This window comes from Chlamydomonas reinhardtii, chromosome 16 (assembly GCF_000002595.2).
Source record: "Chlamydomonas reinhardtii strain CC-503 cw92 mt+ chromosome 16, whole genome shotgun sequence".
NCBI classification, from domain to species: Eukaryota; Viridiplantae; Chlorophyta; class Chlorophyceae; order Chlamydomonadales; family Chlamydomonadaceae; genus Chlamydomonas; species Chlamydomonas reinhardtii.
Genome location: NC_057019.1, coordinates 7,183,262 through 7,206,395, shown reverse-complemented (window position 1 = coordinate 7,206,395; position 23,134 = coordinate 7,183,262). Strand labels below are relative to the sequence as shown.

Sequence of the window (23,134 nt, the reverse complement as noted above, 5' to 3'; positions counted from 1 at the left end):
GCGAGGCCCCGAAGGGCCCTTACAGCACTCGGACAAAAAGAACTGACTTGCGACCAGTGTTAAACCCAAAAATAATCAGGAACCAGCGGTATTTGAGCGCATTTTGCTGGTGGCACAGGTCAGAGGGCCCTGGAGGGCCCCACACCTTGTCCCACACGAGGGCCCCAGGAGTCAGGGCAAAGCCGGGGCACACTTGGAATTCCCAGACTCCGGACGGGGTCTCCAGCATAAAGCAAGGATGTTCAGATCAGATACACAGCAATAGCAGATGACGGCAGCGCCGCAGAAACAGAGTCTCCCCCAGCGGCACGAATCTCCCAGGCGTCGCCACGCACCCAAGCCTGCATGTTGCGGCCCACACTTTGCTTTCCCCGCCGCTACGCACACGGCCTCCACTCAGATCATGCTACATGTGAGGCCATGGCCACACACATTCTCAGGCAGGAACATGTACGGTATGGACGAACCAGCGCTCAGCACTCAAGTTCTGCGGCGATCACGCATTCAACCGCATCTCGCAACAGTACAAAGCAATAGAATTTGCGACCCCGGTTGAAAGCTGCCTCCCTATCCTCACAGTAGCAAGCACACAAGGTTTCCTCTGTGATCCATCCGCCGAGCCCGGCAAGCTTCTGGCTCCGCGTCTGCACTCGCAGACACACCCGTCAACCGTCTCAGCTAGCGCCCTGCCCAACATGCGCGCAAGGGCACCAACCTCGAGCAAAATCAGCAGCACTGAGCAGAGACGCGCGGCTAACTGCCTGCTTGTGCCTTGCGTGGCCTAAGCATAAGGGCTAGGAGCGAGGTTGCCATGGCCCTTTATTCCACAACATTGACCAGTACAGTCATGCACGAGATCCGTACACAAGTCCTGTCTGCGCACCCACAATGCATCCAGCTTGAGCCTCACCGACAGTGTCGTACGCGTAAGCGTGCATATGCATTCTTCTGACCATTGGGGATCAAAAACAGTTGTCAAGTATCTCAACATCTTGCAGCAGTAACACTACGCCTCATGAGAAGCGGGTCAAGGGCAGAATGGTTTGTTTATAAAAGGCTGAAAGGGTTCAACCATGCTTGGATGCGTGTTCATGTAATGATGCATGCCAAGATGCAAGTATGAGCGTGCGTCCGTGTGGTCCACAGCACAGCATCCTATGGTGGTTCGCGAGACCTCAAACGCACACACGAGCTCGGGACATGGCCAGACGCCGTGGGAGAGCTTAAACGCGCCGTCGTACGTCCGGACGTCGTACTCACTTCTGGACAAACATTGTCTCAACCTCACACGCTGGGCGTCAGCAACGCATCAACATCATGCTGATTCTTATCTTCAAAGCAGCATTCGCACAGCTCAAAACGTGCCGGACAGGTCTACAGACTGCTCCCCCGCCAGCTGGCTCTCCAGTCGCTTGACAATGTCCGTGAAGACCGGCCGGGTGTCGGGGTCGGGCGCGGTGCACTCGCGCACGAGCGCCTCGTAGGCTGGCGGCGTGGCGGCTGGGAAGTTCAGGCGGGCCATGCCGTTGCCGATCATCTGCAAGGGGGAGGGCGGGACCAGGCGTGACATGAGGGGGGTTTGGCACACAGTGGGGGCGCAGTGTGAGCAGACGCGGCCCGAGGCTGAGGTGCATGTCGGGCCCGGTCACCGGGTGGTCACGAATGTCTCGCCAGCGGGGAAGTGCTCGCCAGCGGGGAAGTGCTCACCATGATGATTTGGCTGTGCGTCAGGCCCGCCCACGGCCGCTGCCCGGTGTACATCTGCGGGTGCGGGCCACAACGAGGGGCGCTTGGTGAGAGGTAGGGAGGTATCGCAGGCGCACCGCGAACGGCCAGCCCCTGCGAGGCCATGCAGGTGCTGTCGCTCTGACATCATACAGCGGTAGGTCTCGCCGTTACCTCATAGACTCATACAGTAATAACGTCTCTTGTACTCTAAAATACGCGTGGCGTGCGCTTGCGTTTCTCCGTACACATGCAAGACACACATATGCCCGCCCTTCCACATACACGGTCCCTGCCGCACCTGCCACAGCAGGATGCCGAATGAGTACACGTCCACTGCGCGGCTCATGGTGCCGTGGAGCACCAGCTCCGGAGGCATGTGCGACAGCTGCGGGAGCCGGGAGCCGGGAAGGATGGGCGGGGATTCGTCAAGCGGTGACAGGATATGCGTGCCCGATAGCACGAGGGGCCTTTCGCAACATGCACATACGGTACGCATGGGCCACGGAGGACCTGCAGTCCTAGCACAGCAGCCTCGCCGGGGGATACCGGCAACCCCTCGTCCAACGCACCGTGCCGTAGCTGTGCGTCTGCATCTTGGACCGGATCTCCAGCGTCCGGCTCAGCCCAAAGTCCGCCACCTGTGACAACACACACGACACCTGTAAGCCATACGGCCAGTCCCCGCTGTTCAGCACCCGCCCGGCCACGCGCTTACGTGCGCCCAGCCACGCGCTTACGCGCGCCCCCGTGTGCAGGGGCGAGGGGCTGTGTGCTCCAGCCTCGTCACTGTTGAGATGCCCACCACAGCGCCCCCGGCATGCTCCAATACGGCACGTAGGACACACGGCCTGCCCGCCAGACCCCCGCGCCGCACCTTGGCTACGAAGCCGCGGTCACCCTGGGTCGCCGCCGCGCCGCCACCGGCGCCCGCGGAGCACAGCATCACGTTCCAACCGGACAGATCGCCGTGCACCTGGCCACGTGGGGGTCAGGGCCGGGTGCAAGAGGGGTGTGCAGGCGAGGCCAGGTAAGCGCGTGCGGCCTGGGGTGTAACAAGCGCAAAGCCCGGGGCCCCTTGTCCCACACCAGCGTGGCCACCTGTACCGTGGCTGTCACCGTCACGCCATGCTGCGCCACGCACCACGTTCTGCGAGTGCAGGTACGCCAGCGCCGCCGCCACCTCGCGCGCCGTGGCCAGCACCGCCGCCATGTTGGGCCGCCCGCTCACCGCCGACCGCTCCGTGCGCAGCCAGCCGCGCTCAATGGCGTCCTGCACCAAGGGGACAGCGGCCAGGTGGTCGGGGGAAGTCGGTCGGCACGTTCCGTTTACACGTTTCACACGGGTGGGTGGGTGGGGGGTAGCTCCGCCAGACCACCATACCACCATCCTCGCAGCCTCGCGCACTGCAGTCCCGGCATGACAGCGTGTATGCCTTTTTTCTGCACCCACCCCCGCCCTCCCGCCCACCTGCAGGCAGCCCTTGTCACAGTACTCCATCACGATCCAGGTCTGCACGGTGCCGTTGCCCGGCGTCAGATCCAGATCCAAGCTGCCGCGCCTGCTGCCCTGCTGCGGCCCCGCCCGCCCCAGCGCCGACACGCGGCCGCCGCCGCCGCTCGGCGTCGCGATGCCGGTCGCCGCGAAGGCGCGGGCCACATTGGTGGAGCTGCCGCCGCCGCCGCGGGTCGAGCCCACGGACATGCGTGACGTCAGCATCACAGCCGTCACGCGGTTGCGATCGGGCGTGGCCACCAGTGCTCCTGCACCCAAGGCCAGCGGCCCTTGGCTGCCGGCACGGCCGCCCGGCGACAGCACTGCCGTCGACTCGGCAGCGACGGCACCAGCGGTTGCTGCGCAGGAGGCAAGGGCGCAGCGGTCGGTCAGGGCAGGGGGCATTGCAGCAGTGCGCCAGGGCGCAACCCAAACAACCGACACGCACCCATGCACGGCCGCAACGCCGGCACAGTGCGAGTCACACACCGACCTTCCCGCCGCACCGCACCTGAAGGCCCGTACGATGTGGGTGTGCCGCTCTGACGCGACAGCGGCTGCCCGCCTGGCCCGCCGGCCCCTGCGCCACTGGCGCCGCGGCTCAAGCTGCTGCGCGACGTCCGGCCGAACCCACCCGCCTTGTTGGCTGTGACGTTGTTGCCACCCGAGACATTGTTGCCACCAGTTACGTTGCTACTGCCGGTGGCGTTGTTGCCGCCGGTGAGCAGCATCGCCGAGTCATTCACGGTGTTCTGTGGCATGAGCGAGGGGCCCGCGCCCAGGCCGGCCGGACCACCGCTGCCGCCAGCCGTCAGCAAGCTGCGACCCGGTTGCAAACAAGCGCCGCTTCGAGAGGTGCTGGCGTGGGCGCCTCTCCCGGACTGCGCCTCCGCCTCGGACTCGGCCTCCTCCTCCTCTTCGCCCTCCTCGCCCTCCGCCACGTAATCCTCCAGCTCGTGCAGCCGGTGGTCTGCAAAGTCCATGACCGCCCAGGCGCCGCCGGCACCGGCGCTGAGGGGGCCTGCAGCTTCCTGCGAGTCGGTCCCGCCGGACCCCGTGACGGGGGCCTCGTCCGCGGGAGCTGGCCCCAGGTGCGCCTGCAGCCGATGACACGACGCATGTCGCAAAACCGGATGGGGCGAAAGAAAGGTGCACTACATGTCACCCCGGCCAAAACTGTGGAAGTACAACTTCGGTCCCGTGTCGCATGCACCGCCGGCGCCGGCGCCTGCCCCACCCACCCGGCTGGGCCCCAGCGAGCCACCGCTCTCCGCGCCGGCTTCGCCGTACTTGCTGCGGATGACCACATTGGCGTTGGGCCGCTCCAACTGCGACAGCGCAAGCAGGAAGCAGGCAGGGAAGGTGCCGTCGGGGGTTGGCACCAGGAGCGGCAAGCGCGCTCCAGCTCACGCAGGCTCCAGTACAGAAACACCCGAGCTGACATGCGGGCATGCGACACGCGATGGGTCGTTCATGCGGCGGCGGCCACTCACCCGACGCGCCGCCCACTTGAGCGTCTGTGGAGGGCCGATGCGGCAGCGACACAGCAGCGGGCGTCAGGCCACATAACGCACTGGCATGCACGCGGCTGGACACCGCGCGGCCAATGCCCCAAGCTTGCTGATTGCGCCATACCATGCTGCCTAGGGCGCGTCCAAATGTCTGCGACTACGGCTATCATCCCCATTCCCACTCACCGCAACGATGTTGGGGTGCCGCAACTGAGCGGCCGGAGCGTGTCGATGACAAGCGCGCGAGGGCGCGAGAAAAAGTCAGAGGGTACAAAGAGAGTTGACAAGCTTGGAACAGCTACAATGGCTTGTGTCACAAATGCAGATCTACGTACCCACAACCAGACCCAGATCTGCACGCGCTCCCACACCCACCTGCGTGCCCAAAATCGCCTCCGCCACCGCCTGCCCCGCCGCCCCGCCCACGGGACCACGTGTGGCCAGCGTGGCGCGCAGGTCACTGTCCATGATCTGTTGGGGTGGGATGGGGCGGGATAGCAGGCGGCATCGAAGGCGGGGGGGGCAGATGCTAGCGGGACAGGACAGGTGACAAGAGAGACAGAGAGAAATACAGACGTCCACAGCACGGCCCGCGCATGCCGCACGTACCTTCACCGCAACAGGCGTGCCCATCCAGGTACCTGCGCGTGGGGCATGCAGCGGGTGCAGTGAGCGGCACGTGAACGCATGCCCAGCACGTCATCTCCAGGCCCCCGACCTGCTGCCTGTCGCACTGCGCCCTGGAGCGCAAGCTGCAGCAGGACACCACACGGGCGCACGCACACACGCACACGCACCGAAGTACACGGAGCCGAAGCTGCCCTTGCCCAGCAGGTTGCTCAGCGTCAGGCCCTGGAGTGGAGCGGGCCGGGAAGGCAGCTGCTCAGAATGCGGCGGTGTAAGGGGAGTCAACTCCACGGCCAGTTGCCCAGACCCAGGACCATGGCGACCAGGGCGCGGGAAAGCGGGGGCAGTGTAGGGAACCACGACGCAGCATGCAGTCGGAGGACGTGACAGCCCATGCGCGGCTTGGCAGGTCCGCCCAATGCAGTTCCCAGTGCGCGGGCCTCACCTCCACCACATCGCTGACGCCTGCGCCGAAGCCTGAGCCGACCGTAGGCAGCCCGCCGCTGCAGGGGCGCAGGCATAGCAGCAAGAAGGACACAGGTGCAGCAGTCGTTTTGAAGGGTCAAGCAGGATAAGGCAGCGGCCAGCGGGCCCGCAGTATCCCTGGACACCACCACAAACAAGGAACACCTCCCACCCAGCGCGCATGCTGCCCAGCGTTCCGTTCCAGCGTGCTCCACCTGCCCTGCGCACCCCACTCCCCGCCGTGCCCTCGCTTCACGCCGTTCGCCCCACCTGGCCCGCGACGTGGGCGCGCGGCCCGCCAGGTCCACCTTCATGAAGTAGAAGGGACTGGCGGCGCGGCTGGCGGCGGCGGCGGCGTTGGCCCCGCTGGCCTGCTCCACCACAAAGGGCGACGACACGTGCTCGCCGGCGCCCGTGGAGCCCCTGTGGGCGACACGTGCCAGTAGTGTCAGAGGAGCACAGTGGGGAGAGGGTCGACACCGTGCGCGCAGAGTGCGCGAGCAAGCAGTGCGCCCGTGGCGTGTGCCAAAGGTGGTGGCAGGTGCGGTTGCAGGTGCGGCTGATGAGCCCCTCAAGGGATAATGCACACCCGGCCGCCCCCTGCGGCCGCCCACAGACACCCCGGTTGGCCCTGGGCTGCCAGCGTGCGCATCCCGTTCCCAGTCCCTGCCGCCGCACTCACAGCAGCACTCCCGGCAACTGTTGTTGCTGTGCCGCGCCCTCCGCGGTGTCGTCTGCCTGGCCGCCGCCAGCCGGCCGGAATGTGAGCAGGAAGCCGCCCTTGGGCGTGCCCAGAGGCGACTGCAGCCGCAGCCGCGCGCCGGGGATCTGCGGAAGGCAGGTGGGCAGGCAGCAGAGGGAGGCGGATATTGGGTGGCCGGGTGGGCTCAGGGTGCTGAAGGTAGATGGCAGGTAGCAATGCACTGTCACGAACGCAGGGCTTGGTCGCACCGCGGCACCCCGACCCCGCCTGCCAATTCCTGCCCAGCCTTCACTCTCAGGGCGCCGCACCTCATCCCTCGCCCCTCAGGTCACATCACGCATACACACACACCACGCGCGCACACGCATCCCCATGCCCCACCTGCAGCTCCGCCTCCTCCTCCGCGGCATGCAGCAGCGCACTGCTGGGCAGGTGGGTGCGGTCCGGCCCCTCGAACACGTCCATCAGCAGCTGGCCCACCACCACAGTCCGCTCCACGCCTGGCGAGCACGCACGTGCATGCACACACGTGCGACCACATCAATGACACAGGGGCGGTGTGCGGTGTGCAGGGTGGCAACGCGCGGCAGGCGGTCGGTAGCACCCACTGACAGAGGCGGCCGGGGGCTCGGCGCTCCTCCCGAGTCCCTACCCGTCATCTTGGCCCAGGCGGCGTTGACGTGCAGCACGCGCCAGCCCTCGCAGCTCACGTCCAGCAGCACCACGCAGTGGTCGAAGCAGTCCAGCGTGCGCTGCAGCTGCCCGTACGTGGCCTGGGTGTTGGCGGGTGGGCAGGTGGTGGGTAGGGCGAGGAGGTCCAAGCATGACTCGTTAACAGACGGCAGTGGTGAGCATCGAGTTTGGAGTTCACTTCTGGTCTGGCCTGTGCTGGGCACACCCATGTCTGCACGCCGGCACTCGCACATGTTCCTACTTGACGCACGCCCCATCCAACTCACACGCAAGTTCCCTCCGCACACACACGCACACACACACACACACACACACACACACACACACAAACACGCGCACACGTGCCCGCCCCCGCCCTCAGCCCCACCCTCACCTTGAGCAGCTCGTTGTCCTCCTCCTTGGCCTTGAGCGCCATGCGCTTCTCCAGGTGCCGCACCTAGGGGGGGGGGCGGGGGAGGGGGGGGGGCGGGGGGAGCGGGGGGGAGCCATTCGTGTGAGGGACGGAGTGATAAATTCACAAGTATGAAGTGCCGATGTTGGGCGGGCAGGCAGCAGCAGCAGCAGGAGGAGGAGCAGGAGGGGGAGCAGGAGGAGCAGGTGCAGGCGGCAGGCAGGCATGAGTGGTGCGGGAGGAGGCGGGGGAGGCGCAAGCCACACGGGGCTTTGCGCACCATACGACCATGACCACGCTGCGGCCTTGCCCACCGCAGCCAGCCGTGTCGATACCCGGTCACATGCCCATCCCATTCCTGTCCCGCCAGCCCCACCCCTCCAGCTCCAGCTCCAGCCCTCGCGCCGGCCACTCACCACCAGCGCTGTGAAGTTGCTCATGGCGGCGGCGGAGGCCGAGTCGAAGCCAGGCCGCGGAGCAACATCCACAAAGCCCCTGTGCGCAGGGCAGGGTGCGGTGATGGGGTAGCGTCGTGGCGCCGTGCCCCTTGTCCTCCGGCCCCACAAGCGCTCATCAGCCTGAGCCTGCAGTCCGCCCTCCACACCGGTGCAGCCCACTACACCGCCACCCGCACACACACACATGCAACACCCAGAACACCCGCACACGCACACGCAACACACGCAGATCCGCACGCGCAACACACGCACACAGCCGGCCACACTCACAGTGTGCCCAGCGGCCGGCCGTCCTCCCCGATCAGCGGCACACTGCAGAAGAAACGGACGCCGGGGCTGCCCTGCAAGGTCACGGCAGGCAACAGAAACCCGCAACGTAACTAAGCTACCGTGGGAAGGCATGATTTGAGGCAGGCGGTGAGTAGCGGTACACCAAGTACAATAAAGCCGTGTACCAAATGCCGCCCTCGCCACTCACCGCAGCAAACTGCTTGAAGCGCGGGTCCTGCGGGCGGCACACGCAGCAGGGCAAGGCCGGGCTGGCAGTCGCAAGGCAGGTCGGGCATGGGACTGGGTGCGAGCTGCCCGGACGCCCGGCTGGGCACAAGAAGCTACAAGCAAGGCCAAATCCCCCTGCCCCAAGTCCCGGTTGAGGGCCCTCCCGAGCATTGGCGGCCTGCGGTGCACCTAGCTCGCTCCTGCTCCTAATGCCGACACACCTGCGTCGTGTCGGAAACCACAAGCATCCCTTTGCCGCCAGCACCGCCAACGCCAGCAGCTCCTGCGTCCGCCGCCGCCGCCGCCGCAATCTGCGCTGCCGTCCAGGCGCACCGGGTCCACCGCCAGCGGTTGGGACCGGCACTGACCGGTATGGCACCGCCTGCAGCAGCAGCAACAACCGCAAGAGCAGCAGCCCCGAGGCAACACACGAAACACACAGGTACGCCGGGGATGGAGTTGAGCACACGTGCAAACTTGGCGGGCCTTCAGGTGTTGGCGTGGTGCGTACACATCACACGGCTGGATACACCTGTTGCGGCCACTAACGTGCAGGACATATTCCCGGCTGGCCTGGGCTTTAGGCAAAGCTGTAGACTGTGGGCTTGCGTCCGCCTCTCACCTGTGCTGCAGCTGACGTAGACTCGCCGCACGTCGAACAGCGCGACCAGACTGACGGAGGCCTGAAGAGGGGCATGGACAGAAGCGGAGGGGGTTGCAAAGAGGGTTGCGATGCACAGCTGCATTAGGTGGTGCTGCAGGGAGGGACGAGCAACAAGAGGAGGAGGAGGAGGAGGAGGAGGAGGAGGAGGAGGAGGAGGAGGAGGAGGAGGAGGAGGGCCATGCGGGGTGGGGCATCCGCCATCCCCTTCGCGGCCACGGCCTAGTCAGGTACCCAAAATCGCCCGTACCACCCTCCTTCCTGAACCCACTTTCACCGCCGGCTCCATCACCCATCACCCGTGCCGTCCGCCCTTAGCCCAGATTGAAGTAGTTAGTCCAGTATGTGTGTATTTATGTGAATTGTTCCATCGTAGGGTTTGGGTGCCTGCACGTACCGTTTGGGCTCGCTAGCTGCACTGCCAAAACCCGCTACGCGTCTCAACCCTCAGGCGAGCGCAGCAAGTCAATACGTTGTATAAGGAGGAATCGGGAGCGCAGGTGGCGGCACAGGGGACCTTTTGACCCCCCCCCGCACGCGACTGGGCCCCCGTGCTCACCGCAAACATGGACACGCATAGCCGCAGAATGGTGGCCAGGTCGGGGTCATCCTGCAACACCGCAAATACAAATACACAAGGGAGTGCAGTCAGGGCTGAGTGTTTCAAGCAGCGTAGCGCGAGGCTCGCAGCAATATGCCGGCCCGTTATGCCAAGCAACCAGCAACACTTCTGGTCAATCGGTTGCAGGTTCGTAAAGTGAGCAATGGCTGCGCTCGGCACTGCGGATGCCGGCTGCGTGTGCCCTCCTACGTACCTCCAAGCTTGCGCCAATCAGCGTGTTTGGGTCGCGCGGTGGCGCTCCCGGCGTGGATAGGAAGCACACCTGCAAGCAGCGTCATTGCAACACATTGCCCCCACAGGAGTTACAACAGCTCTTGGCGGCGATGCCGCAGTGCCACCAGCGCAAGGGTCCACGTGCTGGCGACACGAGGACGCACGGAGACGGGAGGGGGGGCTTCCCTAGGACGGCACCCCTGCCGTGCCTCGTCTACGAAGCCTACGGAACACGCGCTCATCCCAGATTGCTGCAGGCGCCTGGCCATCGCGCAGATGAAAACCCCCGCGCGGGCGACCTCACCTCGAAGGGCAGGGGCTCCCTCCATGAGGGGTGGTCCGCCTCAACGTTAGTAAGGTCTGCATCGCCCGCGCCTGTGCCCCCGTTGCCATCAGCTTTTGCAACATGGCTCTTCACAGCATACGTGGCCTGCGCTCGCAAGCGGACAGGCTCAACTTGGTCAAGCAAGTCGCGAATAGCTGAAAAGGCTCGAACTTGGCCAAAAGGCTGCCCTCTGTATGCCATAAGATTTTGATCCCGTCCAAGAATATGCGTGTGTTTGCAACGCCACATTGCCGAACGCCAGGTCCTAGCTTGCGGCCAATCGCTCATGGCATTGTCCTCGCTGCTTCTTGTATCCCACCGGCCGTACCTCACGCTGCTCTGCCTGTGCACAGCATCCAAGCGCAGCTCCCATAGCCGGCTACACCCCACGTCGGGTGCCACGCCGGAGCGCGCGAGAAAATTCAACGATTACGCTTTCGACAGCAAAACGCCGAGCCGTGGAGAGGCTGCAGTCATGTTGTTATTCTAGTAAGCCAGCAGATAAAAGAAAACTTGGCGCCTGCGTGGCGTCTGCGGGCCTTCGGTGATTTTGGTGTGCCCTGATATCTCTGCGCTTTCGTGCAACTGCGTGCTTCGCAAGCATACAATGTATGTCTACGTTTGCTTGAGCGTTTGGTTCCGGGCAGGTACCGGATTGTGTATGCATGGCGCCCTGACAACGCCCCCCAACACCTCCTGGTGCCATTGGCTTGCATCAAGGCGCGAAGCTGTGCGTTGCTAGCAGAATGGCTTCCCGTATCACCGTTGAAGGGCGGCTTCCCCGACCGCGGGTAGGCTGGGGTAGGCACGCAGCAACGCACACCCGTCCTAACCTTTTTACAGCAGACGCTATTACAGTACAACGGACATTCTTTAGGTCGGGGCCTGCTGTCCGAATGTGGCACGCCAAGAGTTTGGTGAAGCCAAAGCTGGTAAGAGCTGGTCACGCAGATTCGTCGACCCGGAAGGACTGCTCGTACACCCCTGCTCTCACGCTCTGTTAAGGCTCCCTCCTGCTCCCACTTCTGCATGGCCGCACCCTGTTGTTGTCGCCTGGCCACTGCTTTGCTGCACTCTTTTTGCAACTCATCCGCGGTTGTCTTCGGCGGTCATCCGTGGACGCTCGTCGCCTTCCTGCAGGTGGGCTGCGAAGGACTGAACGAGCGTGGCGTTGCCGCTGGGTTGCGGACTTGCGGCGGTGCGTGTATGTGCGTGTGTATGTCTGTCTGGTGCCCCAGGTGCCCTGCCCAGTGCCGACGTTGACCCGGCCGGCGCTGTTCGTCTGGCCTTTGAAACGGCCGGTTCTTGCCAGGCCGGGTTTTGCGATCGCGGTTTGGCAATGGGCACGCCGAAAGCCCGGAAAGTCTATGAACCCGAATGGGTTGTTCTTTTTACATACCCTCGCTAAGCCCATTTAGGCCTTGCGCGAACCTCCTGGCGTAGACGCGTGAGGTCGGGTGGCAACCTTGGGATGGCCCGAACGCGGCCCTAGGACAATGCAACGCTTGAGGATGGTTATAAGGCCCGCATCGGCCTTTTAGCGCACGCAGCAACTGCGCGCGCGCGGCTTAGGCGGACCCAGTGCGTGGGCACGCGCCAGCGGCCTGCAGCGCGTGTGGCGGGAAAGTGCGGGCCATCTCAGCCCGGTCTCGAGCTTGCAGCAGCCCAGCAACAACATGTTACCAGTGGAGTGCGGGGGTGGCGCAGACGAGCTGGCTCCTGCCTCGCCAAGCGCCGCGGCGCGGGTCGCGGGCTGCTGGCCCCTGTCCGCGTTCTCCAGCCCGCGGCGGCCAGCCAAGGCCGGCTCGGTGACCTCGGCCTCAGCGCCGGTGACGCCTGGAGTCGCGAAGGCGTCCGGCATGAGCGCCGCAGCAGCAGCTGATGGTGCCGCTGGTGTTACGGACACGTTGGCGGCGCCGAGGAGCTCGGCAGGTCTGCTCTCGCTGCCGGCTGATGTGCTGCAGCGCGTGCTGGTGGATACCGCCCACGCTAATCTGGCGGCGCAGCAGCTGCGCCAGCAGCTGAAGCAGCAGGAAGCTGTGTCTGTAGCTGCGAGCGCTCGCGCAGCTGCAGTAGGCGGCGGCGCAGGAGTGCCGAACGTAGCTGCAGCCATCGGCGCACCGGTCCAGGCAGCCGGCGATGCTGTCATGCCCCTGCGCCCGCAAGAGACCGACACCCACCGCCACTGCCGCCGCAGCTTCCGCTGGCAGTGCCACCATGTGCCCGCCGCCTCCGCCGCGGCCGCCTGCCGCGGCCTCCGTGACGCCTGGCGCGCGGCGCTGTGTGACCCGTCCGCTATGGCGCAGCTACTGGTGGCGCGGTGCGGCAGGCGCGGCGTGGCGGCGCTGCACGTTTACGGCATGCCGGCTGCACGCATCAGGCCTACGCGTGTTGTGGCGGTGCCGCCACGCAGCGGGTACGTGGTGATGCAGGAGACGCTGGTGTTCCTGGGGCCGCCGCGCATCAGCCGAGACGGCCTGGAGGCGTACTGCATGCTACAGGGGGCGGGGCCTGCCGGCGCCGCCGGCAGCAGCGGCTGCAGCAGTGGACGCAGCAGCACGCGGAACAGCAGTGGGGGCGCTTCTTGCGGCGGTGCCGGGACCAGGAGCAGGGAAGGAGGGGGAAGAGGAGGCGCAGACCCAGCGGGGGATGATGTGAAGCAGCCCCAGCGGCAGGGGCAGCGGGAGCCGCGGGCGCAGCTGGGCTGCACCAGCCCCTGCCTGCGCGCACTGCTGCGAGGCCTGCCGCCTGAGCGGCACAACGAGGCTGTCATGGCGCTGGTGCGTGCGCTGGCGGCGCAAGGCGGACTGGGGGACCTGGAGCTTCCGCCTGCCGGCCCGCCCTGGGGCCAGCCGCCGCTTGCGGACGCGCCTCCCGTTGCAGCTATCTCCAGGCCACCAACACCACCAGGGCTAGCGCCTGTGCAAGATGAGATAATCTTCCTGCCTGCAGCCGCATTTGGCCGCGGCCGCGGCTACTATGCGGCTTTCCGGCCGCAGCTGCAGCCGCCCACACAGCATGGCCAACAACAGGCCGCAGCCACTGCTGCTACTGCCGGGCGTGTGGGGCGCGGGCCGGCGGCCGCCGCTGCAGCCGCGCTGCTGCGAGGAGCGGCCGCGTGGGACCACGGCGACCTGGTGCGGGCGCTGGTGGGTGCGGGGGCGCCGGCGTTCGCGCTGGCAGAGGGGCTGCTGGGAGCGTGTGAGGGTGGGCACGTGGGCCTGGCGCGCGAGCTGCTGGCTGCGCTGGGCGTGCCAATGCCGCTCGGGGCCACCACACACACCGGCGCAACGATGGACGCTACTGCTGGCGAGGGCTCCGGACACCTGCTGGTCTCCGCCGCGCCGCTGCCGCACCCACCGTTACCGCTAGGCCGCCCCGCCTCGCCCGCCAGCCGGGAGCGTCAGGCGGCATTGCTGGTGGCGCCGCTGGCCGCCGCCAGCCAGGGCCGCTCGGCCGGCCACACGGCGCTGGTGCGGCTGCTGCTGGCCGTGGGTGCTGACCCGCGCGCCGAGCACTCGGAGGCGCTGGCCTGCGCCGCCGCATGCGGCAACCGCCCGGCCATGCGGCAGCTACTGGCCGCCGGCGCAGACCCCCGGGCCGCCGGCACCCTACACCCGCTGGTCAGTGCCGCGGAGTTTCTGCGCCTGGGCTCGGTGCTGTCGCTGCTTGCGACCGGCGCCTTCAGCGTGCGGGACCTGGCGGGAGCCGCGCGGAAGCTGCTGATACCGCCCTTCCTCAGCACCTGCGTGAGCGGCGTGACGCTTGTGATGTCGTGGCTGCTGGTGGCGGCGCTGCTGCTGGCGGCCTCGGCGCCGCTGGTCATGGTGTGCGTCCTGGCGTGCCTGTGGAACGGCCTATGGGTGGTCAGGTGTGTGCGAGCATGCGCCGGGGCGCGGGGGTGGATGTGCATGCGTACCAGCAGGAGCGACCGGGTGCACGTGTGTGCGGGAGGCATGTGTGGCGTGCTGCCTTGCACAGAGCATTGCGCGTCTTCCAGTGTACCGCAAAAACGCTGACTCCCGCCCTTGCTGCCCCCGCCGTTGCTGCCCCCGCCGCCCCTGCTGCCCCTGCAGCGCGCTGTCAGTGGTCGCCTATGGGCTGATGCTGGCGCTGGGCGCGGCGGCGGTGGGGCTGGTGGCGGGCCTGGCGCTGGCGGCCTGGGGCACCGGCGCGGCGCTTTTCGTGCGCTTCATCATCAGGTGGGACGGGTGGCGGGGCCGGCAGCACTCGCTGTGTACTGTTAACGTGTGGAGTACCGTACGGTGTGATGCGGCGCAGAACTTCTTTGCTTGCACCTGCTTGGGTTAGAGTCACGTGTGTGCACTGTGCTTTTGGGGACCGTAACATGGCCCTGCATTGCTGCCATGGCCATTGGTGCCATTCTTTGGTGTGGAACTCACTGGTGTATAGCTTGTGTGTGGGGAGTTGCCAACCAGCAGTGGAGAGCGTGGACCGTTACCTAGTTTTTCTTTCGTGTGGTGCCGACTCCCCCAACAAACAGGGCGCTGCGGCGGCGCATGGCGCTGGACAGCGGTCGGGCGGCGGGGCGCTTGGCGGTGCTGGGCCCGACCGGATCGGTCGCGATGCTGCTGCAGGTGGACGGGGCGGGGGTGGGAGGCATGGGGCCGGCGCAGGGCGCGGCAGTGGGCTTGGCCGGCCTGGTGGGTGCGGAGGCGGCGCTGGCTGGCGTTGTGGGCCACATGTGAGGGGCTGTAAGGACCAAAGGGAAGAAGCGTTAAAGAGGTACAGGGGAGAGGGCGGGAGAGTTACATGGGAGTCTCGTTATGGCAGGCATGAGCGCGCGGGGGATTGTTTTGAGTGTCGGGATTGGTGAGCGTGTCTGCGTGTGTGTGCAGGCGCTTCAGGTCACCCGAGGCAGTAGTGATGCGTACCGTGTACACGTTTGTTGGTATTCTTTACAGAACATTGCTTGCGGGAGTTACTTGTGCTGAACATTGCTTGCGGGAGTTACTTGTGCTGGATTGATTGTTTTGCAGGGCAAGGGTAAGAGGGAAAGGCAAGTAGAATGAGTGGGGTCCGGCCGTTCGGGTTAGCGTGTCGCGTGCAGCCTGAGGCGTCCAGTTGATGTAATTGTTATGCCATATCATGCGACTTTGTAACACAGCACACAACACAAGGTGCCACATTCCGCTTCTTCTGCGACCGTTCTCTGCTGATAGAAATTGCAAGCTCGCGCTGTCGCAGCGTGGCTTCTGTCCAATATTTTCTGCAATTGATTCCTTAACAGTAGCTACTTGAGCCGATGGTGAAATTGGACCAAGCAGAGCGCAGCTGAGCGCGAGCAGGGCTTTGCGCGCGAAACCGAGCATGGACGTGGAGCGGGGCCCCAGCGCGAGCGTGCCCTCGCCTGCTAGCCCAGAGGGCATTGCAGCCGAGCTCACACAAGCCTGCCACGATCTACATGCACGTGGGCTGTTCCAGGCTGCGCAATGGGCAGCAGAGCAGCTCGTAGGCCTGGAGCTGCACACGTCGCAGCTGCCTGGAGCAGGCGCGTGGCAACATGAGCAAGCACATAGCCAGCAGGGCTTATCGGCGAGGCCGCAGGCCGCTGCCGGACCCCGCCTTGACCCCGACGAGAACCACCCCCAGTACCTTCTCGCACGGTGCTACTTCCAAGCAAAGGTGTGCGGGAGCCTTCACAACCCAAGGCTGCAGCGAGAGGGGGGAGCCGGGTACCGAGGGCGCCAGGGGCAGTGCTTGGCACCCACCAGGCACGGGCATGGGGCCAGGCACAGCAGGCAGGCAACGCCAGCCGCACCCTCAGGAGACGGCCCTCCCGCACCCCTCCTCCTCCCGCTCTCCATGCCTGGCCGACCCCGCCCTTGACCCCCGCCCCCCGCCCGTGTGTCTACAGGAGTACCGCCGCGCGGCGCACGCACTGGCCGGGCTGACGGGGCCGCTGCCCACCTTCCTCCGCCTGTACGCCACATACTTGGCGGGCGAGAAGCGGAGAGAGTGAGTGTGCGTGTCCAACGCCTGCCCGTCGTCCCCGGTTGTGGCGCATTACGGCGCTCCCTGACGCCCCCTTCACCCCCTTCACCCCCTGCATGATCTCCACGCCGCCCAGGGAGGAGCGCATTGAGCGGGGCGGGCCGCTGGGCCGCGGCGGTGACGTGGCCAACCCCGAGCTGGAGGGACTGGAGGCGGTGCTGGGCGAGATGCTGCTGCTACAGCCGGGCCAGCAACAGCAGCAGCCGGAGGCTGTAGCAGCAGGCGGGGTGCAGGCGCGGCAGGCGCCGGAGGCGGGCGGCTCGGGGCGGGGGCACCAGCAGCAGCAGCAGCAGGACCCGTTCTTGTTGTACCTGTATGGGGAGGTTCTGGCGGCGCGGGGCCGGGGGCAGGAGGCGCTGGAGGCACTGACGCTGTCGCTGCGGGCCTACCCCTGTAACTGGAGCGCGTGGCAGGTGCGTGGAGGCGGAGGGGCGAAGGGGGAGAGGGAGAGGGAGGAGGTTGGTTTGGCGTGTGGAATGAAAGGGGGAGAAAGTGGAGACACTGAGATGGGGGTGCCGTGCCATGTGTGTCTATGACATGTGGCGCCGGCGTGCAGGCGGCGACGGGTCGGGCACCTTGTGGCGCCGGCCCCACGTGTGGATGCGAGCCCGCCCAGTCAATGCCATGTCCTAACCTGCTCACAAGGCAACGTGCCCCTGAACCCTGCGTCCCCGTACAGACAGTGCAGTCGGTCTGCTCCGGCGCAAGCGGTGGCAGCAGCGCCTCAGCCGCGACGCCCCCATCCGCCCCTTCCCCCGGCTCCTTCCCACCGCACCACCTGCTGCCGCCGCACGCTGCCGCCTCCGCCGCGGCCGCCAGCGCCCTGCCGCTGCCGGCGGGTCTGCCGGTGCACTGGGCTCGTGAGTTCTTCCTGGCTGCGGCAGCTCTGTCGGGGCAGCAGAACCAGGAGGCACTCAGCCGGCTGCAGGGGCTGGCGCAGGTGGGTGGGTGGGTGGGTGGGTGGGTGGGAGGGCGCTGGATGGGGAGGGGTCGTGGGGATGGGGGCCCAGAACTTGAGACCAACCCCAGAGGCAGGGTGTTTCGGTGACATGTGTACAGAGGCCCGGCAACAGTTGAGAGTGTGCGCTGCATGGCTCTGCACGGGCGCGCACACGGCGTGTCTCTCCTCATCTTGTCGTTGATGTTATTGTGTTGGGCGGCTCGGCCGCGGCCGCCGCCGCTGCGATTGCGACTGCTGCTGCTGCTACTGCTGCTGCGCAGGTGTTCCGGGGCAGTCTGGCGGTGGAGGCGTCAGTGGCGCAGGCGCACTACAACCTGCAGGTGGGGGCCAGGGGGCCTAGGGGGGGCTGGGCCGTGCGGTGGGTGACACGGGTCTGCCACTGCGGCCGCACCCATTGCAGCTGCTCCTGATGTAGCAAGGAGGTATCGCGACTTCGTGTGGCTTGGAATGTGCCTGAACATCACAACTGCGCAGCCCGTGACGATGGCGCCTAATCAGATACGAGCGCACAATGCGTCCGCCACTTCCTTGTGCCTTCTGTGACCCATAACATACACAGAACTTCGACGAGGCCCAGGCGCTGTATGAGGACTTGCTGGCACGAGACCCATTCCGCATCGAGGTGAGGGGGGCGGAGGGCCACATGGGGTTTACGTTACTCCATTCCAATCCCAACTAAACCAAGACCAGAACGAGCCCACCGAGCAGCTGGGCGTGGGCGGGCAGCTGGTGGAGCGGCCAGGAGGGCGCGGCCAATGGAGGGCGGCTCGTGCTCCTGGGCCCCCTGTGTGTGTCCAGCCGCCACCACCCGCTGCCCCTCCACATCCGCCACTTCACGACCCCACACCCACGACTCCACCCCCACTTTGTCTGCAGTCTTCAGTGCATCCTATACCGCTGTTCCAAACATCCTTGCAACCCCCACCCGCCCCAGGGCGCCGACACCTTCTCCAACATCCTGTTCGTCAAGGAGGCCGCCGCGCCGCTGTCTGTGCTGGCGCACCGCGTGGCAGCAACTGACAAGTACCGGCCCGAGAGCTGCTGCGTGCTGGGAAACTACTACTCACTGCAGGTGGGGGCGCGGGGCATGTGTGTTGGTGTGGGTTGGGTGGGGCGGGGAGCAGGAACGTGTGTGTATGAGTTGCGGCGATAGTGGCGGTGGTGGGTGGGTAGATGGGTGGGGTTCATCATGCCAATCTCAGCTAGACCAAGACCCAGGACCAGCTTACAGAGCGCGAGGGAGTTTTGAACGTTGGACTCCCTTGCGCCGTGTTCGAGGGGTTGCGGGAATCTTGCATAAATGCAAACACCCTTAATGGACGGACAGGTGTCCACAGGTGTCCATTAAGGGTTGCTGGCCACCAGCTCGGGCTTGAGCGGGGGCGGCATTGGGAGCGGTTCAGGAATGTGGGCGGCGCTGGGAGCTGTCGTCCGTCAGAGCACCAGGACAGGGGCGGGCCAGAAGCAGCAGGGCTCCCACTTGCACCCACACCTGTGTGCTCCTCTCCGTGAGAGCCGGCCGTGGCACAACCCCACCACACCGGCCGCCGTCTTACACCTAGCTGGACCCGGAACCTCCCACCCTCCCACTCCTGCCACGCCTCTTCACCCCACCCATCACAGGGCAGTCACGAAAAGGCGGTGGAGTGCTTCCGCCGCGCCTTGCGGCTGGATCCGCGCTGCCTGGCGGCGTGGACGCTGATGGGGCACGAGTACATGGAGGTTAAGAACACGCCGGCAGCCATCGGTGAGAGGGGGGCTGGTATGTCCGAGCCCAACGCACAGGGATGCAAAGTAATGAAATTCAGACCCCATCATAAGCCATGGTGACGCCCATGCCCCAATGGAGTAAGCCTTGGAGTGCGCGGTGTAGAAACATGGTGCGCAGACTTATCCTTATGGTTCTGGGTGCCTGTCACTGATGCCATCCTGCCTTTTACGCGTGCGCGTGCCCTCCCCCATGCAGACGCTTACCGCCGTGCCATTGATGTCAGCCCGCAGGACTTCCGCGCCTGGTACGGCCTGGTGAGTGAGCGCCTGTGTGTGAGCGCCTGTGTGTGTGTGTGTGTGTGTGTGTGTGTGTGTGCGTGCGTGTGTCGCTGTGGTGCTCTCGGCGCCAGGGCCGCGGCAACTGGGGGCAGCAGCCGCCCACCCAGCTGCAACACGGCCGTATGTGCAGTGCCCACATGCCCGCACCGCTCACTGTGTGCCTCTGTGCTCCTACGTGCCGACTGACTGCGCAGTCGCTCCGTACGCTCTGGCAAAGGCGTACAGAATATTACCCTTACCCATGATGCCCGCCACGTGCACTTCCGTGTCTCTGCATTTCCGCCCTCTCAATGTACACGCTCCCTCCTCCCTCCCTCGTCCTTCCCTGCCCCCAGGGCCAGGCCTATGAGCTCCTCAAGATGCCCTACTACGCGCTCTACTACTACCGCCGGGCCGCGGCGCTGAGGCCCACTGACGCCCGCATGTGGTGCGCGCTGGCGCAGGTGGGCGGCGGCGTGCAGGAGGGGGCGGGGCGGAGGTGGTGGTGGTGGTGGTGGTGGTGGTGCAAGAGGAGGGGGGCGGGCGGCAGGAGGGAGGGAGAGGCTGTCTCCAGGCGCGCAGGAGGAGTAGTCGAGCACCAGCGGGCGAGGAGGAAGGCGTGTGCGCGTTGGATGCAGGGAGGGCAATGGTCGTGTGGGGTCTTGGATCCGGGGGAGGGAGGGATGGCGCAAATGGCCTGTGGCACTTGACCAAATCGCGCTTTCGCCGCAAACCGGCCCCTATCGGAGTCCCCGCCGCAAACCGGCCCCTATCGTCCCGTCGTACCCGAGATCTACTTTGTTGGGCTCGGGCACGTACTCCCCTCCGCCCCTGCCCACACCCTCCTCCCGCTCTCCTGCTCGTGCTCTGCCCGCAGTGCTACGTGCACGAGCAGGTGGGCCTCACGGACGCCGCTATCCGCGCCTACCAGCGCGCCGTGGAGCACAACGACCCAGACGGCATCGCCGTGCACAAGCTGGTGAGGCGGAGGAGATGGGGGGGGGGGCGAGGGAGGGCTGAAGACAAGGGGGACGCAGCGGCAGCGGGGTAGGGCCGTATCAAAGTAGTGCGCAGCGGCAGCGGCACCGGGGTAGGGCCGTATCAAAGTAGTGCGGACAGAAGAGCGGACGGACGAATCGATCTACGCTGAGTAAGAGAGTGGCGCAATGAATGACTGACGCGCTCAAGTCGTGCGTTACGCACCGGCTGCAAGGCTTGCGGCAAGCCAAGGGCCGCCACCAGCACCAACCACCGCCACCCACCCCCCCCACCACCGCCACCCACCCCCAGGCCAAGCTGTATGAGAGCCGCGGCGACCTCGACTCGGCGGAGCGCCTGTTCCGCCATAGCCTGCAGCGACTGGAGGTGGGGCGGCGGCCTGACGCGTGTGTGTGTGTGTGTGTGTGTGTGTGTGTGTGTGTGTGTGTGTGTGTGTGTGTGTGTGAGTGTGTGTGTGTGTGTGTGTGTGTGTGTTGAAAAGAAAACAACAAAACGAAGCCCGCCACGTGTGTGTGTGTGTGTGTGTGTGATATTCCCCCACCCTCGCTGGCTCTTTATTCTTATTTCCTCATGGGACTGGTGCAAAGCAACCCACCCACCCTCCCTGTGATCCCTCTCACTCGCCGACCCCGCCCCGCCCCGCCCCGCCCCGCCCACTCCCCCCCTCAGGGCAACGGCCCCCAAGCTCTGTACAGCAGTGACGCCGTTGAGGCGCTGTCCTTTCTGGCGGAGCGGTGCAAGGTGCGTGGTGTGTAGTTTGGGGGGTTGTTTTTCACCATTTCCATTGAGCTTTCAAACGGGCGGGGGGAGAGCGGGGCTAGCGCTGCCGGCGGTGGTGGTATGTGGCATCTCCCAAGGGAGGTCAGAGCGCTGCGCATAGACAGTAAATGCGATGTCCTGTGGTGCGGTGTCGGTGTGTTTATGTTTCCTCATCAACCTCACCGATGTATCCGTCAAACGCGCCGCCGCACCACCACAGGACACGGGTCGCCTGGCGGAGGCGGAGGAGCTGTGTGCGCGGCTGATGGACGCGGGCGGCCCAGCCAAGGAGCGAGCCAAAGCACTGGCGCGGGAGATACGCAGCCTAGCCACCTACGGCGGCGGCGGCAGGGAGCCAGGCGGCGGCGGTGGCGGTGGCGGGCCGCTGGCGCCACATAGGGGCGGCCTGGGGCTGGGGCTGGGGCTGGGCCCCGGCGGAGGGTTGACGCACGCTCCCATGGATGCGGACACGCCGATGGGCGGTACGCCGGGAGGCCGGGTGAGTGGGAGGGGAGTGGGTCGGGTTGTGTTGGACAGGGACAGGGCCCGCGTCGCTGCACGGACCTGGGGTTCGGACCAACGTGAGGGAAGCGGTGGTTGCTGCAGCCATACCGTATCAGTGATCTGAGCGTTTTCGTGTCTGCAACTGCGGCTGACCGCTGCACCCAACCGTGTCCGCAGTCGCCGCCTACGGCCCGGAGGCCGCTGGGCGGCGCACTGTCCTTCAGCCGCGGCGGCAGCATCTTCGCAGCCGCCGCGGGGGGCCCGAGCGTGCAGCGCAGCGGCGCCGGCCTGCGCAGCGGCGGCGGCGGCGGCGCCTCGGCCTCGGCCGCGGCGCTGGCGGCTGAGGGCGGCCTGCTCCACCTGCTGGGGCTGAGTCACCTTCTGGAGGCGGCGGAGGCGGAGGCGGAGGGGGGCGGCGGAGGCGCGGGCGCGGCGGAGGCGGCTCTGGAGGAGCTGGTGGCGGCGGAACTGGGAGGCTGCGACCCAACTGCCGTGCTGGCGGTCATGCAGCAGCTGCAGGTGGGGTGGGATGTGTGTGTGTGTGTGTGTGTGTGTGTGTGTGTGTGTGTGTGTGTGTGTGTGTGTGTGTGTGTGTTAAAAAACGAAACGAAAGCCCGCCCAGACGACGCCGGAGTTACTTACGGATACCTACCAATTTACCGAGCGTCGCGAGGTTGCCGTCACCCAGGTAGTCATACTTACCCGCGATAAACCTGTAACCCCACGGGCGACCATTCGGCCTGACCCCGCGATGCACCTGTATGCGTCCATGCTCCGCACCCTGGGCGCGCTAAACAACGTTTACCCAGCACGCCTAATTCCCGTATTCCCGCCCGCTGGTTGTAGTCGAGCTCACCTATAAGCATGGGAATGGAAAGGCATTGGGCGGCAGCACAGAAGTGTCACGGACATGTGAAATGGCAGCAATGGAAGAGGGCGGCGTGCAGCAAGCAAGCTATCTAATGTCTTAACACGCATCCCAAAGCCCACCCACTAACTATGCCCGTGAAAGGGAACGAGTCTGGGGCCGCGCGGCTGCAAATAGCGCCCGACTGCATGGGGCACATGGCGGGCGGCGGTTGCAGAGACGCTGGGCCGGGCTGACTCGGCTGGCAGAAAAGGGCGTGTGCCCGTCACCCCCGAACCCGCACATAACCCGTATCCCGCATGTGTGCGCAAGTGTGTGTGTGTGTGTGTGTGTGTGTGTGTGTGTGTGCGCGCGCGCGCGCGCGTGTGCATGAATGGCTGGAGCCAAGCATTACCGTACCGTGTGGATGTCTGGGCGCGGCAGAAGTGGATGCAGTCACAGCATATCTGCTGATGTCGACCGGCTGCCATGTGGCACCTCAGGCCGCGCTCCCCATCCCGCTCCGCTCCGCTTCCCACCCACCCCTGCCCCTGACGCATTACTCTGCCTCCTGCCCTCCTCTTCGTACCAGCCCCATATCCCCCGCCCCTGCGCCCCGCCCCCCCCCCCCCCC

At 65.8% G+C, this 23,134-nt stretch overlaps 4 protein-coding genes across 4 annotated transcripts in view; 2 read left to right on the top strand and 2 right to left on the bottom strand.

Annotated features, from left to right (window-relative positions):
* Window positions 1-47: 47 nt before the first annotated feature.
* CHLRE_16g681802v5 (uncharacterized protein) lies at window positions 48-11,006 on the bottom strand. The gene is made up of 29 exons (XM_043071446.1): window positions 10,716-11,006; window positions 10,367-10,492; window positions 10,043-10,111; window positions 9,787-9,837; window positions 9,189-9,249; window positions 8,788-8,948; window positions 8,547-8,573; window positions 8,339-8,409; window positions 8,027-8,105; window positions 7,593-7,655; window positions 7,179-7,299; window positions 6,908-7,026; window positions 6,506-6,651; window positions 6,094-6,246; window positions 5,804-5,861; window positions 5,529-5,583; window positions 5,341-5,372; window positions 5,107-5,202; window positions 4,918-4,941; window positions 4,714-4,737; window positions 4,462-4,548; window positions 3,732-4,317; window positions 3,197-3,579; window positions 2,870-2,998; window positions 2,603-2,701; window positions 2,298-2,366; window positions 2,027-2,113; window positions 1,708-1,761; window positions 48-1,537 (listed from the first exon to the last, which is right to left on the bottom strand). The coding sequence occupies exons 1-29, from the start codon at window positions 10,758-10,760 to the stop codon at window positions 1,355-1,357; spliced, it is 3,258 nt and encodes a 1,085-aa protein (XP_042916251.1). The 5' UTR covers window positions 10,761-11,006; the 3' UTR covers window positions 48-1,354.
* Window positions 11,007-11,790: 784 nt separating this feature from the next.
* CHLRE_16g681690v5 (uncharacterized protein) lies at window positions 11,791-15,522 on the top strand. Its single transcript, XM_043071440.1, has 3 exons — window positions 11,791-14,258; window positions 14,464-14,589; window positions 14,892-15,522. The coding sequence occupies exons 1-3, from the start codon at window positions 12,064-12,066 to the stop codon at window positions 15,094-15,096; spliced, it is 2,526 nt and encodes an 841-aa protein (XP_042916250.1). The 5' UTR covers window positions 11,791-12,063; the 3' UTR covers window positions 15,097-15,522.
* Window positions 15,523-15,570: 48 nt separating this feature from the next.
* CHLRE_16g681578v5 (uncharacterized protein) lies at window positions 15,571-22,626 on the top strand. Its single transcript, XM_043071437.1, has 16 exons — window positions 15,571-16,033; window positions 16,266-16,366; window positions 16,479-16,815; window positions 17,082-17,342; window positions 17,624-17,683; window positions 17,923-17,985; window positions 18,298-18,435; window positions 18,987-19,110; window positions 19,330-19,388; window positions 19,748-19,855; window positions 20,269-20,370; window positions 20,682-20,756; window positions 21,060-21,131; window positions 21,370-21,648; window positions 21,831-22,172; window positions 22,463-22,626. The coding sequence occupies exons 1-16, from the start codon at window positions 15,719-15,721 to the stop codon at window positions 22,469-22,471; spliced, it is 2,445 nt and encodes an 814-aa protein (XP_042916249.1). The 5' UTR covers window positions 15,571-15,718; the 3' UTR covers window positions 22,472-22,626.
* A 2-nt stretch (window positions 22,627-22,628) lies between these two features.
* Window positions 22,629-23,134, bottom strand: part of CHLRE_16g681466v5 (uncharacterized protein) — a 3,532-nt gene continuing 3,026 nt past the window's right edge. Inside the window, exon 2 of the mRNA XM_043071435.1 lies at window positions 22,629-22,705. Within this exon, the coding sequence (XP_042916248.1) occupies window positions 22,647-22,705 (59 nt within the window). The 3' untranslated portion in view covers window positions 22,629-22,646. The remainder of the gene's footprint in view (window positions 22,706-23,134) is intronic.